Source organism: Podarcis bocagei (genome assembly GCF_964188305.1).
Source record: "Podarcis bocagei genome assembly, chromosome: 1".
NCBI lineage: Eukaryota > Metazoa > Chordata > Lepidosauria > Squamata > Lacertidae > Podarcis > Podarcis bocagei.
In genome coordinates this window covers 9,718,695-9,737,068 of record NC_138125.1, presented here as the reverse complement: position 1 = coordinate 9,737,068, position 18,374 = coordinate 9,718,695, and the positions used below count along the sequence as shown (strand labels likewise).

At 45.3% G+C, this 18,374-nt stretch overlaps 1 protein-coding gene across 2 annotated transcripts in view; it reads right to left on the bottom strand.

The window, feature by feature from the left end:
• Positions 1-2,878: 2,878 nt before the first annotated feature.
• SLC38A6 (solute carrier family 38 member 6) overlaps positions 2,879-18,374 on the bottom strand; it is a 52,730-nt gene continuing 37,234 nt past the window's right edge. For both annotated transcript variants that reach the window (XM_081193307.1, XM_081193306.1), the window contains exons 9-16: positions 12,263-12,328; positions 11,111-11,164; positions 10,066-10,145; positions 8,285-8,385; positions 7,784-7,908; positions 5,326-5,470; positions 5,143-5,237; positions 2,879-3,774 (exon numbers count right to left, since the gene is read on the bottom strand). In XM_081193307.1, coding sequence (XP_081049433.1) covers positions 3,694-3,774; positions 5,143-5,237; positions 5,326-5,470; positions 7,784-7,908; positions 8,285-8,385; positions 10,066-10,145; positions 11,111-11,164; positions 12,263-12,328 — 747 coding nt within the window. In that variant the 3' untranslated portion in view covers positions 2,879-3,693. The remainder of the gene's footprint in view (positions 3,775-5,142; positions 5,238-5,325; positions 5,471-7,783; positions 7,909-8,284; positions 8,386-10,065; positions 10,146-11,110; positions 11,165-12,262; positions 12,329-18,374) is intronic.

Sequence of the window (18,374 nt, the reverse complement as noted above, 5' to 3'; positions counted from 1 at the left end):
TTTTGTCACCCACCATGAAGGCCCTTTGGCACAAAAGGAGGAATATAAATATTTTAATGAATAAAAGTATTAGGAACACTACCGTATTTTTCGCTCTATAGGACGCACTTTTTCCCCTCCAAAAATTGAGGGGAAATGTGTGTGCGTCCTATGGAGAGAATGCAGGCTCCTTGGCTTCAGCGATAGCAACGCAAAGCCTCTGAAGCGCAGAGGGAATGCTTTCTCCGTGCTCCGGAGGCTTCACGTTGCTTTCGCTGAAGCCTGGAGAGCGAGAGGGGTCGGTGCGCACCGACCCCTCTCGCTCTCCAGGCTTTAGGGATAGCCGCCTGAAGGCTTTCGGAGCGCAGCGCAAGTTCCTGCTGGAGGCTTCAGGTTCCTTTCGCTGAAGCCAGGAAAGTCTTGCTCTCCCGGCTTCAGCAAAAGGAACCCGAAGCCTGAGGAGTGCAGCCAGAACTTGCGCTGCGCTCGGAAGTCTTCAGGGATAGCCGCGCACAGCCCCTCTGGCAGGGAGAGGCTGCACGTGGCTATGGCTTCTTTAGCCGCACGCAGCCTCTCCCTGCCGGAGGGGTTGCACGCGGCTATGGCACAAGCCAAGGCAGTGAGCGGGATCCTGCTCGCTGTCTTGGCTTGTGCCATAGCCGCGCGCAACCTCTCCGGCAGGGAGAGGTTGCGCGCAGCCTGTACGCTGCTCTTTGGGGCTGGGGGAAATAAGATTTTTTTTCCTTGATTTCCCCCTCTAAAAACTAGGTGCGCCCTATGGTCCGGTGCGCCCTATGGAGCGAAAAATACGGTAATTCTTGGGCGATTCTTTCCCCTTTGTCTTGCTTTGAGGTTCAGGGTAGCTGCTTGGCCTCTATTTCAATAAAATCTTCTCCCAGCCACCACATTATTTTCTCCAATGTCACCCAATTCTCCCTTAACATAGTTCCTTCTGTTCTCTTCTTTAAAACTGACTCAAAATACAGTGGTGCCTCGCAAGACGAAAAGAATCCGTTCTGTGATTCTCTTCGTCTAGCGGTTTTTTCGTCTTGCAAAGCAAGCCCATTGACGGATTAGCGGATTAGTGCTTTTAGCGGCTTATCGGATCAGCTGATAAGCGGCTTAGAAAAAGGGGGGAAAGGAAAAAAAACCCGCAGGAACTCGCAAGACATTTTTGTCTTGTGAAGCAAGCCCATAGGAGATTTGTTTTGTGAAGCACCTCCAAAACGGAAAACTCTTTCGTCTAGCGAGTTTTCCGTCTTGCGAGGCATTCATCTTGCGGGGCACCAATGTACATATTCCATTTCGGGCTATGCAATTTCAGCCATGTAAAGTAGGGGAATTCTCAGTGGCAGAGCATCCACTTTGCATGCCGATTCAATCCCTGACATCTCCAGATAGGGCTGAGACAAAACTCCTGTCCCAAAACTCTGGAGAGCTGCTGCCAGTCAGTGTAGACTCTACTGAGCTAGATGATCTGACTCAGCATAAGGCAGCTTTCTATGTTCCTAGTTCCTAGTTTTCTAAACTTCAATGAATGCAGTGTTTGGACCAAATCGAACTTGGAAGGTTTTGAAGCGATGCAGTCCTAGTTTTGGAACAGACCAGCCTCCCCGAAACTGGTGTCCTCTAAATGTTTCAGATCGCAGCTCCCAAAAGATCTAGCCTGCACCGATTCAAGCTGGCTGATCGTCTAGATACTGTCTAATTGTCTTGCTTGAAAGTGCTCCCATAGAAAGACACCCCTTCATACAGAATCATACAAGCTGGAAGGGACCCCAGGGGTCATTTAAATGCCCGTCCAACCTCTACTTAAAAATCTCCAAGGAAGGAGAGTCTACAACCTCCCGAGGAAGTCCATTCCACTGACGAACAGCTCTTACTGTCAATAAGTTTTTCCTGGTGTTTAGTGGGAATCTCCTTTCTTGAACTTGAAGCCAACTACCTCCCTCCAGAGCAGGAAAAAACAAGCTTGCTCCATACAGTCCAGTATATCTGAAGGAGTGTCTCCACCCCCATCATCCAGCCTGGACTAAGGTCCAGGGCCGAGGGCCTTCTGGCGGTTCCCTCACTGTGAGAAGTGAGGTTACAGGGAACCAGGCAGAGGGTCTTCTCAGTAGTGGCGCCTGCCTTGTGGTACGCCCTCCCAGCAGATGTGAAGGCAATAAACAACTACAGTGGTACCTCGGGTTAAGTACTTAATTCGTTCCGGAGGTCCGTTCTTAACCTGAAGCACCACTTTAGCTAATGGGGCCTCCTGCTGCTGCTGTGTCACTGCTGCACGATTTCTGAAGCAAAGTTCTTAACCCGAGGTAATATTTCTGGGTTAGCAGAGCCTGTAACCTGAAGCATATGTAACCTGAAGCGTATGTAACCTGAGGTACCACTGTATTTTACTTTTAAAAGACAACTGAAGGTGGCCCTGTTTAGGGAAGTTTTTAATGTCTGACACTGTATTGTTTTTAATATTTGGTTGGAAGCCGCCCAGAGTGGCTGGGGAAACCCAGTCAGATGGGCAGGGTATAAATAATATTTATTATTATTATTATTATTATTATTATTATTATTATTATTATTATTATTAATTCCAGGTGACAGCCCTTCAGATAGTTGAAGATGATTATCCTATCCCATCTCCAACTTCTCTTTTCCAGGCTAAACATACCCAGCTCCTTTGACCATTCCTCATAAGGCTTGGTTTCCAGACCCTTGATCATCTTAGTTGCTCTCCTCTGCTGCAGAAAGCTTCTAATCCTGCTTTCTTCTCCACCACCCCAATCCCCGAACCACCTTCTCCTTGATGTGTAACATTTTCAAAAGCAGGGAAACGAGAGAAACGAGAGGTACCCCCCCAAACCTAGTTATATGTGAATTCTGAAGTGTCATAGACGTATGACAGGACTGTACCATGTCAATTTAATACATATGGTTTGAATTAGGTCTGTATTGACATTAAGGATGATTCATAAAAGGGGAACTTTATCATTAATTGCACTGAAGTATAAAACGATACATATTTTACAGTTCAGTTATGAAGTCAGGACATGTTGGCAAGGCAGAGTAATTTCACCATCATATTTTACTCCTCTGTTGAACTGTAAATTGTCTCATATGGCAGGCTTTAATCAAACTTAAGACCGGGCCTGGTTTCGATCTGCAAATCTAAGCACTCTGGAAGAAGGCTGCAGAGGGTTTGCAAGCTGTTTCTGTGAAACTGACAGTAACAGGTGTAGAAAGATTTCAGCAATTTTCAACCAACGTTCTGAGAAGACCACCTCTCTTGCTGGATTTTAGCCATAACGATTCCACATTCTGACACGAGACACATGATTATTCACTAATCGGCAAGGAGCAATTCACAAATGATCTTCACACGTTGCAATCTCCACTAGGTCCCATTATGCACCTAAGAGCAGACCTAGGCAATGTTAACACAATGCCATTGGGCTCTGAGTTTCCTCACTTGATTTCATTAGCTACTGCATGCAGGAAAAAAAAGAAATGTGGAAATCCTCCATCTTCTCCAGCTCCAGCATAAGTTTGAGGGATCACAAAGGCTGCTTTGGTGAATGAAGACATAATTGGTTGGGAGTTTGGTTTGTGGTGGTTTTCAAAGCCCCAGACAGTCTCTTTCTGGCATCCAATTGAGTGATTTTGCTTTAGACGTAGCCGGAAATGATCATTTGGGCTGCTGCAAAGGTGGCAGGGATCATTTCACTGATTAATCCAATCATAAATTATCAGTACTAAACTGACAATACCAAACAAGAGTCCGAGAACTAGCAGTGCACATGCCTGTGAAGAAAATCACACAAACGGTTTAATCCTAAACAGGAGAAACCAGTTTACTCTTCTGTTACACATACAGAGTGGTGGACAGAAAATCGTTTTACCTCTTAGGTGATAGAGGCTTTTAAATGGTTTAAATCAAAACAAACAGGATAAAAACCTCTCCTTGGTATGCAGACATCACTGAGAATAAGACATCTATTCACGAAAACTGGGTTAGGAAACAATTACACCAAAGAATTTGCCCTTTCAACTGGGTAAGGCTGCAGTGACCTCCAAGGCAGTAATGGCTAGACATAACTGCATATGATCTGCTATTGGTTGGTGGGGGGAGCCTTCAGCGTTATGATCCTAAACTCCTAAACTGACTAGTGGGGTGCCACAGGGTTCTGTCTTGGGCCCGGTCTTATTCAACATCTTTATCAACAACACCCCAGAGGACAGGATCACACTTCAAAACGACCTTGACAGATTAGAGAACTGGGCAAAAACAAACAAGATGAATTTTAACAGGGAGAAATGTAAAGTATTGCACTTGGGCAAAAAAAATGAGAGGCACAAATACAAGATGGGGGACACCTGGCTTGTGAGCAGTACATGTGAAAAGGATCTAGGAGTCTTGGTTGACCACAAACTTGACATGAGCCAACAGTGTGACGCGGCAGCTAAAAAAGCCAATGCAATTCTGGGCTGCATCAATAGGAGTATAGCATCTAGATCAAGGGAAGTAATAGTGCCACTGTATTCTGCTCTGGTCAGACCACACCTGGAGTACTGTGTCCAGTTCTGGGCACCACAGTTCAAGAAGGACACTGACAAACTGGAACGTGTCCAGAGGAGGGCAACCAAAATGGTCAAAGGCCTGGAAATGATGCCTTATGAGGAACGGCTAAGGGAGCTGGGCATGTTTAGCCTGGAGAAGAGGAGGTTAAGGGGTGATATGATAGCCATGTTCAAATATATAAAAGGATGTCACATAGAGGAGGGAGAAAGGTTGTTTTCTGCTGCTCCAGAGAAGCGGACACGGAGCAATGGATCCAAACTACAAGAAAGAAGATTCCACCTAAACATTAGGAAGAACTTCCTGACAGTAAGAGCTGTTTGACAGTGGAATTTGCTGCCAAGGAGTGTGGTGGAGTCTCCTTCTTTGGAGGTCTTTAAGCAGAGGCTTGACAACCATATGTCAGGAGTGCTCTGATGGTGTTTCCTGCTTGGCAGGGGGTTGGACTCGATGGCCCTTGTGGTCTCTTCCAACTCTATGATTCTATGATCCTTGAAACGGCACAAGTCAGAGAGGGCCATGAGCTTTAGCAACTGCTTTAAGTACCTTCCATATTAGCATTCCAAAACAAAGACCTTAGGTTGGCATCTTACCCCAAGCTTCTGTCTCGATATAAAATCCTCTGTGCTAATCTTCAGATAAAACAGCCCAGGGTACACAAAGAGCAAGCAGGTGGATGTGGTTGAGCCTTTAACAAGATGGGGGGGGGGTGTTATTTAGTCATGCAGATATTTTTAGAATATAGGATTGGGGAAGATGAAAGCACACAAACTTACCAACCACTCCAAAAAGGTGTCTGATGTCAGGCACATACATGGCAATCAAGAAAACTGTCGCATTGAGTGCCAAAGTCACAAGAATGTGGCAGATCAGGGAGAAAGGAAGATGTGAAAAAAACACCATCATCACAGCCTTCCTCGCCTGCGGAATTCAAAGGAGAAAAATAAAAGCCTATCAGACCAGTAATAAACAAACCTGAAGTTCATTGGGTGGAATTCAACGTAGCGCTTGTTGGGATACTGCCAGGGAGATAAAGTCCATCATGGCCCCCAAGCCGGCTGCCGGATGATCCATCGACCTCCCGTGGTCACGCAGTATGAGCTATTAGTGACACGAGTTTCCTGGAAATACCTTGCCACATTACAGGGCTCATGCACACTCTTATCAGCAGATAATGCACAGCAAAAGTCGCACCCAGGAGAGCATTATTTACAAGCTTTTATTCAGCGTTGATCAGAACAAAGAAAGACATGACTGTTCTGCGTCAGTGTCTTCGACAGAGAGAGAGAAACGAAAGCAATAGCAAACATAAACATCCTGTGAACAGGAAATACGCAGACTGTGACACAAACATCCTGCTCCCTTTTAAGGTGGAACGGAAATATCCTAACAGCGCTAAGAGGGGTATTACATGCATGGAACAAGGTCCACTTGCACAATGCAACTTCCCTGTGCACTCCTTAAACCTGTTCTGGGTCTCCCCCACCCCCAGAGTACATTTAGGGGAGGCAGGAGGAACAGGGGTCAAGGCCTGCCGTGCAAGTGGACCTTGTTCCACACTTAACAACTTATTTGAATCCCGTCCATTACTGAATCCCCACAAAACAAAGCAAAACAAAAAATTGGCATCTGGATTGTTGCTTCACCAGACTGTCGATTTGCACAAAGGACCAATATCTTAACACATTACACATAAATTGTGTGGAAGCCATGATTATCTGCAGTTCCCTGTTGGGTATATTAAAAAGGTAAAGGGTCCCCTGACCATTAGGTCCAGTCGTGACCGACTCTGGGGTTGTGGCACTCATCTCGCTTTATTGGCCGAGGGAGCTGCTGTACAGCTTCCAGGTCGTGTGGCCAGCATGACTAAGCCGCTTCTGGCGAACCAGAGCAGAGCACGGAAACGCCGTTTACCTTCCCGCCGGAGTGGTACCTATTTATCTACTTGCACTTTGACATGCTTTCGAACTGCTAGGTTGGCAGGAGCAGGGACTGAGCAACGGGAGCTCACCCCGTCGCGGCGATTCGAACTGCTGACCTTCTGATCGGCAAGTCCTAGGCTCTGTGGTTTAACCCACAGCACCACCTGCGTATAAACTAGGTTGTAAACAGAGGCAAGGGTGATTTGCCAGGGGGCGGGGCTGACATCACATGTGGAACTTCAGGACGTTGGGAGGAGCCGGGGGAGGAGCTGAGCACGGTGGCAGCTTCAATGGCCAGTGGCTCCTCCTCCTGCCGCTGCCACCGGAAACGACCTTCCTTCATCTTTGTGGCAGGAGGAGAGGAAGGAGTCAATCCCTGAAGCCATGCTGTGCTCTGCTCCGCATTCAACATCCTCCACCCGCTGATTTTTTGGGGACACTGGGGGGGGCTGGCACCCTCCCAAAATAATTGGGGGGGGGAGGGCACAGCCCCCAGGACTTGGCACCCCTGGTGGGAATCCTGAACTTGTTACTACATAATGTGTGAACTGGCCATAAGAGCGCTTGCACTCTTCTTGCTCAAGAGTGTTTCCTGATCTGCTTTTCCAAACAAAGGGGGAAAGGTATGCCATGGGGGGTAAAACAGCTTTCAGGAGTCTGAATAAGTAATGAAGCACAGAATTTCCCTCTGCTGATACTCTAATCAAATGTGCAGCCACCTCCCATAAACACTACTCATTTTTTTAAAGTGGTTTGGAGCCAATGTTATATATGTCTGTGTGACATCTAGTTTGGCCCCAATACAGTGGGGGATTTCAGAAATGGCTGCGGCCAGCAGCAGTTTTGTGGTTTTCTACAATCCCTGTTAAAAACTTAAAGTAAACTCTATGTCAGGAAGATCAGTTTTGAGCTTGCTTGCAGGAAATCATTAGCAAAGGCCACTTCTTGCTGACTCCTATTTACATTAAAATGCACGCTTGCTTGAAAACCAAATATGAAGAAAACAGAAACAAAACAAAACAAAATCAAACCAAATAAACTTTAGGAACGCCACATTCTGCAAACTGCAAGCAATGCTGTGAGTCAGCTCAGATCTAAAACTCGTTAAAAAAGAAGAAGAAAGAAAGCACAAATTAGCTTAGCGGTTTAGGCCTTGTTCCTTTGCCGCTGTTAACGGAACATACACAAGCGCAGCGCTCTGATCCACCGCAAGACAAATGGATGAGACAGCCAAGACTAGGATGGCGGGGCCTGCAAATAATTAAGGGAGCCACTTTTGCCGGCCAGCAATCAGGTCTTTTGCAATACTTACAGGGAAGTGGATTAGGGGCACCGTCAGCAGCACCGCAAAGAGGATGCCCAGTTTTACAGTCATGATTACAGTGTCATGGGGCAGGTATGTGCTGTATCCTTGCAGCAATTCTGAGTCCACATGGTCTGAAATTTTGGAGGGGAAAGGTTATTAAAATTGCAAGCCGCAATCTGAATTGGACCCCACCCATACAATAAACAGCAGGCTCGTGCTTTTGCAGGGGTTCTTAAACTGTTCGGAGATTGCTGGCAAGTAAACAGGGGTTCTTAAGGTGAAGATTAGTCAGAGTATACAAGCTTCCCTGAAAAACTGCCCACCACTGTTTTAAACCTGCAAAGAGTGATTGCAGAAAAGATATTGGCACGTTTTAGAGACTTGTTCAAATGGGATGGTCGCACCAGCCCCACTGTTAAGACAGTGTTAAGCCTAGTGGGTCACACGATTGCACAGGCCTGCGCCATCACTTATGAAGAAACAGGAATTAATACTTTAAAAACATACCATAAAAAGTGAGGTATCCAAATAGCGCTGACACAAAATAAACCAGAAAGCTCAGGCTAATCCCAGTGTTGGCTACTTTCTGCATCCTGCTTTTGGATGGACTACAAACACAGAGAGAAAAATAAGACATTATTTAAGACTTTAGGAGGAGTATAAAAATGCAGGAAAGAAGTTGCTATTGACTGTTTCACATCTTCCCAATGCGCATATGAAACAGGTTTGTGAGCTGGCCTACCACTAAAACCGTGAAACAATTCTGAATCTTCAGGGGATTGAAAACTGTCGAATCTTAATTAGTCAACTGAATGTTACTTTCAAACGGTCAATCATAATTTCTGAGTAACGATTAAAATGTCACAAAGTAACGTGCACACTTTCAATTTCTCAAGAACTCTTTATCAGGGAAGATGTTATACAAAGCGAGGTGGGGGGGGGAGTAGAGGAAAGATAACAAAACAAAAATAACAATAACAAAATTGCCTGCATCCAGACTTAGATTCAAGAGGGAGAGTACAGACAGTCTCTGCTACGTCCTGCAGGTCTCAGGACACACCTAGCTAACAGGTAATTTTTTGAAACATAGGACCGGACGCAGTTAACAAGACCAACCAGCAGAAGCCAATGCAAGTTTTTCCACTAGTGCAATGGGGCTTTTTCCTCTCTTCCCCCCATTGGCCCGGGGGGGGGGGGCAAGATAACCCTCAGAACAGCAGGGTGGGGAGAGAGAGGGAATTGCTCTGTCTGTTAAGCTGAAATGCTTATGCCGAGGGAATGATTGCTATAGTGCTACGTTGAATACCTCCCAGAAAGTCTACCAATTACGCAGATGTGTTTCCAGCCTTACGTGAAATACGTTGGTCCCTTGCTGGGCAAAGAGCAGACGTAAAGAGAAACAAGGCAGGCTTTGTGTTAGCAGTGCTAGAGATTAAAGTTAGGTGGTGTTTTATTCAAATAAGGGAACTGTGACCCAAAGGGGAGATGTACCTACTGGTGGGAGGGAACGTAAACCTCAAAAAGCGAAGTTCCTGTTCAAAAACATCTGTCTTGGATATTAACTCATTTTATGTATGCGTTGTTTTATGCTGCGCGCACGCGCGCACGCACACACATGCAATTGCTTTGACAGGTTTTAAATATGTAACTGCCATAGGTAAATTGCTTCGAGATATCTCATGGGAAGCAATTCATAAATGAAGCAGTAAGGTAAAGGTAAAGGGACCCCTGACCATTAGGTCCAGTCGCGGACGACTCTGGGGTTGCGGCGCTCATCTCGCTTTATTGGCCGAGGGAACCGGCGTACAGCTTCCGGGTCATGTGGCCAGCATGACTAAGCCACTTCTGGCGAAACCAGAGCAGCGCACGGAAATGCCGTTTACCTTCCTGCCAGAGCGGTTCCTATTTATCTACTTGCACTTTGACGTGCTTTCAAACTGCTAGGTTGGCAGGAGCAGGGACCAAACAACGGGAGCTCACCCTGTCGCGGGGATTCGAACCGCCGACCTTCTGATCGGCAAGTCCTAGGCTCTGTGGTTTAACCCACAGCGCCACCCGCGTCCCAAATGAAGCAGTAGCCCAACAATATCTGGTGACTCAAGGTTAGAGAAGGCAGCTTTAGAGGACTGGTCCAGTCTATTGGGAGAATCAGACATATAATAAATTTGGCATTCCTTTTGGACACGAACACTAAGTGAATCAGGAAGCTTATGTTCTGAGAATGGCAGCAGTCACAGCCAACAACAATTTTTTAAAAAAATGATACGCATTTACAAATCACATGTTACCTTTGGAGCTCGCAATAAATTGGCAACACTGATGTATGGCAGAGAAAGGAGAAAGCCATCGTTGGAATGGCATATGCACTCTGCCAAAAAAAGAAAAGGAAAATGGAAAAAAACTCACACAGCTGAAATGCAACCTATAAATATTTGATACTCATTTCTATAACCTTCCTGGGTGGAATCTAGACACATATTAAAAACGTTGTGAAAATCCTTAAAAAAAAAAAAGTTGTGAAAAATATATTGAATTTGCCGTAGCTCACGATCGCCATCTAGTGTCACATTTTTATAATGCACTTTACAACACACTTAAAACATTTTATTTGCAGCTGTCCAAGAGTTATGATGCTTTTAAATTTTTTTACTGTTTTTAATGTCATATTTTGTTGTTACGTACACCCTGGGCATTTTTTATGCCCAGTAAGGTAGAATACAAATGTTTATAATAAAATAAGAGCTGGGTTGAACAGATTCTCAAAGGGCTGCTGAGGAATCATAGAATCATAGAATCATAGAGTTGGAAGAGACCACAAGGGCCATCGAGTCCAACCCCCTGCCAAGCAGGAAACACCATCAGAGCACTCCTGACATATGGATGTCATGCCTCTGCTTAAAGACCTCCAAAGAAGGAGACTCCACCACACTCCTTGGCAGCAAATGCCACTGTCGAACAGCTCTTACTGTCAGGAAGTTCTTCCACAGCTGAGTGGCAGAGCAATTGCTTTGCATGCAAACAGTTCCAGGTTCACTCCCTGGCACCTCCAGGTAGGCCTGGGAATGTCCCGTCTGAAACTATTCTGCAGAGCCACCGCCCGTCAGGGTAGACAGTGCTAAGCTAGATGGACAATGGCCTCATTCTAAATTAACCCTTTGTTTTAGCCATATGCCGACAGGGCTTTGAACAGTTAAATTCCACACTCATATTATTTTTATCACCAGAGCAGGGTGCAACACAACACGCACAAACTGAGAAACCCTGGCTTAGCCCGATGCTTAAATACATTTTTGCAAACTCTTGTGATCTGTTAAGAGGATGATTTAAGATTACCTCTGCGGAAAACTTAAACAGCGCTGCTTTACAATCTTCAGTAGAATTTGAGGCCTGTGTAGGACAGAGAGGCAAAAAATGAGACTCATCGGCTGGCTTCCCACCCCATAATTTTATAACAAATACTCTGAAATCCATAACTCCAGATCACAGTAACATTGCTTCAACACTCATCCACCACCAGCTGTGCACCTTCACTACACCGCAACCCAAAACACATCAGAAATGGTTGCAAATGTGCGTATGGATGCTTCCTTAACCTCCCGCTTATCCCTAGACAAGCTATTATGGAGGAAGTCATCCTTCCATTATAAGAAGCACAACTTTCTTTGCAAATCACTCAGTGCAGGCATGTCAGCATAAGAACATAACAAGAACCCTGCTGGATCAGGCTGGTGAAACACCCCCCCCCAGTCTACCATCTTGTTCTCATGGTGGCCAACCCAAAGCCCATGAGATGCCTTCAAGCAGGATCTGAGTGCAACTGCACTCTCCCTTCCTGTGGTTTCCAGCAACTGGTATTCAGAAGCATTGCTGCCTTTGACAGTGTAGGCAGAACATGGCCATCAGCACCCATGAATTTGTCTAATCCTCTTTTAAAGCCATCCATTCAGGGTTATATAAACTTCTGTATGGACTTCTCATAACAGACGAATGTATGCCTCCAGAATAGCCTGCACCCAGATGTCTGTCATTTACTATTTTCTGACATTTATACCGTGCCGTTCTTCCAACATGGAACTCAAGGTGGTATACATGGTTCCCAGGTAGTTGCCCATCCATACACCAAACCTGCTTAGCTTCAGCAAGGAGCTGACATTATTGGACACATACTATACACTGGGACTTCAAGTCTTGCTGGAACCTGAAGCTGTGCAACGTTCAGGAGTGGAGGGCACAGACATTTCCTACAGTGCCGCTAATATGTTATTTTTCACAAATACGTCACAGTCATAAAATAAGAGCCTTGGATATGACGACTATAATTGCTGTTTGGATCCGAAGATCCCACCGCATCAGTGTAAGGCATTTCTGCTGTTTCTGTGCAATTTCAAACGATGAAAAATAATTGACCAACTTATCACTTTACAGTTTAATGTGGTAAGCTCTTTGGCAATCAAATATTACAGGTAAGTCAGGAAAGGTGCATACCTGGGAGAACCCCATAGCGAGCTTTGGTGGCAGAGGGCAAGGAATGGACCACTTTTTAATTATGACCTGCAGAGAAAGAATACAGTTAATACTTTGCAGACAATGGGCAGGATTCAACTAAGTTGTTGCATGCACAGAATAAGGTCCACTCACATGCTCTGGAGCAGGCATCCCCAAACTCAGCCCTCCAGATGTTTTGGGACTACAACTCCCATCACCCCTAGCTAACAGGACCAGTGGTCAGGGATGGTGGGAATTGTAGTCCCAAAACATCTGGAGGGTCGAGTTTGGGGGTGCCTGCTCTGGAGGGTTGGGGAGGAATCCAGAACAGGTTTAGGGGGTGCAGGGGGATGGAAGGGTGGCAAAAGTCTTATTGTGCAAGCAGACTTCATTCCCAGTGTGCATATTCTGCTCTGCGCTATGCTGAATTGTATCCTGAGGTAGGCAGAAGTATAGCTAAGTCACACCTTAGCTCTAAAATGTAGCAATAAGCAGTGGAAATAATGACTTGTCCAGAGAGCAAGATTGGAGATCTAGAACAATGGTGCTCCATTAGGGAACAGAATGTTGGGCTCTCTATGCATTATTATAATATGTTAGTGACTCTAGAGCACTTTTGGAGCACAGCTCTGTCATTCTTAGATCATACGTACTCTCAACAACCCTGCAAGGTAGCTTATTGTTACTCCCGTAATAAAGATGGGAAGCAGGCTGCCAAGATCTCCCAGGTGGGATTTCAACCCGCCTGATGGTCTCTCAGGGCTAAGCCCATTTCTGTAGCCAATATTCAGTCTCTCTCTCTCTCTCTCTCTCTCTCTCTCTCTCTCTCTCTCTGAGGCAATAATCTGAACAGATGGCTCGCCCTAGAAACCAATCACAGAAAATTACAGTAAAAGTATTGCTTCCATATGCCTGGTGAAGATTTCCCCTCCGGAACACATTAAAGTGTATCTGATTGTGACAGCAACAGATGATATGCAAACCGCCGTGTGCATTTCAACACGACATTTTTCCAGCTTCAAAAAGCAAAACAAAAAACACCAACTAGTTTGGAAAACTGAACTGCATTTAATACACCTTCCAGTATTTCAGTGCGGCGAATGGAAATTTTATATAGATGTGGATTTCCAAGCAGCAGCGTAATATATAATGATAAAAAACGTTTATATGGTGGGTGGGTGCCCATACTTGGCTCCTGATGTGCCACATCGACATTTTAGGATACACAAAATGGCCCTGACTCATTGGGGCCACAGATAACTTTCTGCATCCGTTTATGGCTCAATGGAGATGGAGACTGAAGATCACCTTGAAGGACGTAATTTTCTTAAAATCTAAAGCTCCCCCCCCACCCCCATTTGTAGGTATGGCCTCACTGGTTTGCACAAAGGAGTGTGAATAAGGAGCACTGGATTAATTTCAGATACTAATAAAAATGCTACATTAAATTCTAAGCAATAAATGCAGGCAGATACAAGATCGAACTCCATGCAGACGCGTGATTGCTTGAAGAACACATGTGTCTCACTTTACGTTTAAGGTCAGCAACCTTGGGCTCATTCTCTTAGGGGTAAGTTTTCACTGAACTCTGTGGGATTCACTTCCGAGCAATGATTGATAAGGTTGAACTGTATTCAATAGCATTCGTGGTCTTGATAGTACACTCTGCTCTTTCGTCTCTCGCCCATTCCTTCCTGCAATCTTCATTCTTCATCCTCCATGTTTACTCTTTCCTCTGCCACATGCACACGATCACACCTTTTTAGGCTGCATTAATTCATCATCCTGGAAGAACTGCCAAACAGGAGTCAACAAATATCGTTGCCAGGCTGCAGGTGGTGAGCTCCTTCCCCCACACCCCCAGTCTAGCAACTGCCTGTCTCACTATGAAATGAGAGATGGATGTTATCTCCGATCTTCTGCTGGGCTTCTGCTTCCCAGTGACTCTGAAGCTCAGCATATGAAAGATGAGACCCTGCCCCTCTCCTGGGTCCTCTGTGCAGGGGAGTATAGCAGAGGTGATGGCAATCGCAAGTAAGGGCTAGCTGGCAAGGCCAGCCAAAAGGTGTGGACCTCCCTCCCCTGTGTCTAATCCAGTTCTATACTGAAGCCAAATGCATTGTATGGCTGCAGTCCTAAACCCACTCACTAGGGAGAAAGCCCTGTTGAGCAAAGTGAAACCTACTTCCAAGCAAATGTGTATACGATGCCTTTGTACCATGCCCAGTCGTGCAAGGAGGGAATCCCTTTTAAGCTTCAAGGAACACAAGGTTCGTAAGGAATGCAAAGGCTAAGGCTGCAGTTCTATGAACTCTTAGAAACATAGAGCTGGAAGGGACCACATGGATCGCCTAGTCCGGGCATGTCCAACTCCCTAGAGACTGCGATCTACTCCCTCTAAAAAATAACTGGCAGTGATCTACCCATTGGATTGACCAAAGTTGTTGAGCTGTTTGGGGGGAGCAGTCCCATGGACTGCAAGAAGATCAAACCTCTCCATACTTAAGGAAATCAGCCCTAAGTGCTCACTGGAAGGACAGATCGTGAAGCTGAGGCTCCAAGACTTTGGCCACCTCATGAGAAGAGAAGACTCCCTGGAAAAGACCCTGATGTTGGGAAAGATAGAGGGCGCAAGAAGAAGGGGACGACAGAGGACGAGATGGTTGGACAGTGTTCTCAAAGCTACCAACGTGAGTCTGACCAAACTGCGGGAGGCAGTGGAAGACAGAAGTGCCTGGTGTGCTCTGGTCCATGGGGTCAGGAAGAGTCGGACACGACTAAACGACTAAACAACAACAACAATTCATCAAAGTTGTTGAATGATCAACCACGATCAACCAGGGACGCCCCACGATCGACCGGTAGATCGCGATTGACCAGTTGGACATGCCTGGTCTAGTCCAACCCCTTGCAATGCAGGAATCTTTTCGGCCAACATGGGGCACGAATCCATGAGCCTGGGATTTCAAGGGTCTCATGCTCCACCACCGACTGAGCTATCCTTCTTAACTGAGAATAAGACCGATAAGAGCACAATGGGACTTTCACAGAAGCATACATGGGATCAATAAAAAAGGAACCTTGGAATGCAAACAGCAAACCTGCCTCCAGTGCCATATATTTAAGTTGCTTTTGAAACAGAGAGGAGTCTGAAAAACAGACTGACATGGGAAAATGGCTTGTTGTTCTAAGTTTAAAAACTCAAAACAAAACAAAACAAAAACACGACCCACTGGGAGAGCTCAAGGAGAGGAAACATGATGGGCGTAAGTAGACCATATTACTGAATGGGGATTCAGTTAAGAGGAAGCTGATGCTGAAGATTACCATCTCCTAGACCTCTACAACGTATTTTGGAATTCTTGACAGACACTGCCCTTAGGGAGCTGCTTCGACAGCTTTGAAGTCTGATGTTATCACATGGTTCAGTTCCTTAATGGGTTGGTTGTCTTGCACTCTGGATGGCATTTTTTATTTTTTGCTGGATGCCCTATACATGATTTTTATCTTCTTAAAAAAAAAACTAAGAAGAAAATTGGTCCATGTTATCAAAGACCTGCACGCAAGTCAATGCAAGCTAAGGGCATTCCTTATGCTGCTAAAATAACAACACTGAACTCTTAGCACAGAAGGCTTAGGAGCAAGGCAGTTCAGCTCCTATTAAGTGCAGGCATTATTTCATTCATTCATTTACATTCATTTCTTCCCCAATCGATCCACAGGGCAGGTAGAGGGCTTTTAAAAGAAAGGGGAGGGGGTAACAGAATAAAGCACCCAATTAAGTAACACACACACACACACACACACACACAAACACACATATCAGCCTTTGTTTTAAGTGTAAAAATGCCTTCTGAAATTAAAAAGTATGTTCGCTACAGCGACAGGGCACATGGCACCTCATTACCATGTTGCTCCTTAATTCGAGCCATTAAAAGACAGCCAATCTTCTCCCCTCCCCCAGCAAAAGAAGAAAGAAAACCACAGTAAGTCAAAACAGCAAGTCCAGACCACTCAGCAGGTGGTGATTAATCTCATCCTGGGCCTTAGGCTAGATACCTTCCCAAAGGGAAGAGGAGGGGAGAGGCCATTTGTTAGGGGGTTGTTTACTTTTGGAGAGTCCCAAAATAATGGGGGCAAGGCAGCTGACCTTCGCATTCAAGAGCCTGCGCAGCTGCACAGCGACTTGAGAGATGATGCACAGGCAGCCAGTCTTGCGCAAAACTTGGTTTAATCACAAGGCTCAAACTTACACAGAGGACAAAGAAGAGGAAGAAAAGTGTGCCACGCACAAAAAGATGTGAGGGGAGAGGAACAAAGCCACCATTTCACAACTGCTGATGGACCCGCTTTCATCCAGACTGCCATGTGAAAATATTCATGTGTTCCGCTCTTATCCAATTCAATTAAACAGAAGCATATTCCTCTGCAGGTAGGGGAATTCCGAGTACAGTGGTGCCCCGCAAGACGAATGCCTCGCAAGACGGAAAACTCGCTAGACGAAAGAGTTTTCCGTTTTGGAGGTGCTTCGCAAAACGAATTTCCTATGGGCTTGCTTCGCAAGACGAAAATGTCTTGCGAGTTCCTGCTGGTTTTTTTTCCTCCCCCCCCCCTTTTTCTAAGCCGCTAAACCGCTGATCAGCTGATCCTAATAGCGCTAATCCGCTAATCCTTCAATGGGCTTGCTTCGCAAGACGAAAAAACCGCTAGACGAAGAGAATCACAGAACGGATTCTTTTTGTCTTGAGAGGCACCACTGTACATCAGAACTCCCATGTTTGCAATAAATTGCTGGACGTCTCTGAATTTTTAATATTATTGTTATTAATCATATTTGTATCTCACCCTTTCTCCAAGAAGTTCAAAGCAGGAGATTTACCCATTTTTAACACCTTAGGTTAGGATGATAAATAGCGACCAGCCTAGAGATTTGAATCCACGTCTCCCAGGTCCAAGTTCAGTGCTCTTACTATGCCGCACTGCACAATGCCTTACAAGCGTTATTGTGTTTTCCTTTAACACCCTCCTCGTTTTCTCTCTTTCTACAGATAAGAAACTGTGCCTGATAAGTGACCAGCTGAAGGCCGCCATAGTGAATCTATGGCACAGGTGGAACATGAACCGAGTCAGTCTTGGCACTTGCCGTATGTTCCCTTTGTGGCCTGGGTTGCTGTTTCTGTGTGGCTTCTTCCCACACTGCTTTGACATTAGGGAAACAACCTAGAAATATATGCAACATACCAACTCCACACTCCACTGCTACTCAACCCTGGGAGCTGGTTGCTTTGCAGTGGAAGGAAAAAATGTTATAGGTCACCCCCATGGGTGCAATCCTTGTTGCAAGTCACCAGAACCTGTTGGAAGCAGCCATGCAGAAACTGAAATTATGCCACTAAGGTAGCATATGAAGTGCTATAAATTCTATATTCAGGTCTCCAAAATAATGAGCTTCTAGCATGGGGAAATCTGCTTTGCTCTATCATGCTCCAAGGCCTAGCTCTGTGTTCCCTTTCAGTTGTTTTCCAGCATCAAATCACTCACCTTTAAAATAAACACCATCATCTTGCATCTTATGTGGGGGTTTGCTTATGCTAAGTTTATGGTAAGCCCTGCCCAGCTCAAAAGGAACAGTGGCCTCGCAGAATTCATGTATTTTAATGGTTTTTGAATATTTAGAATAGTTGCTTTTAAGTGCCTTTATTGATAATCTCATTGCTTTATTCTTTTTGTAAACCGCTCTGACGTTTCTTTGTTTTTACTATCAAGCGGTATATGAATTTGGTGAAATACAATAATAAAAGAAAAGAAAATACTCCATGCCATTTGTGGGCAGTGAAGCTGGGGGAGGGGGAATTTGCCAAATATTAGATAGGGAAGTAAAATTCTCAAAGGTGGTTTTTTTTCCTTCGAAAGGAGTCTTCTGAGAAATTTCAGCTCACTTAATGTTGAACGAAACTCTGTTGCTGATTCATCTTGGCAGATGAATAAATCAGTGCAATAAGAGAGGACGGGAAGGTTGCACCCAAAATTCACAGATGGCGAAATTCGGGAAACCATTTTGCTGAAATTCTGGGTAGGACTGAAATTCTCCAGGGGAGTCGTAAGTCACAAA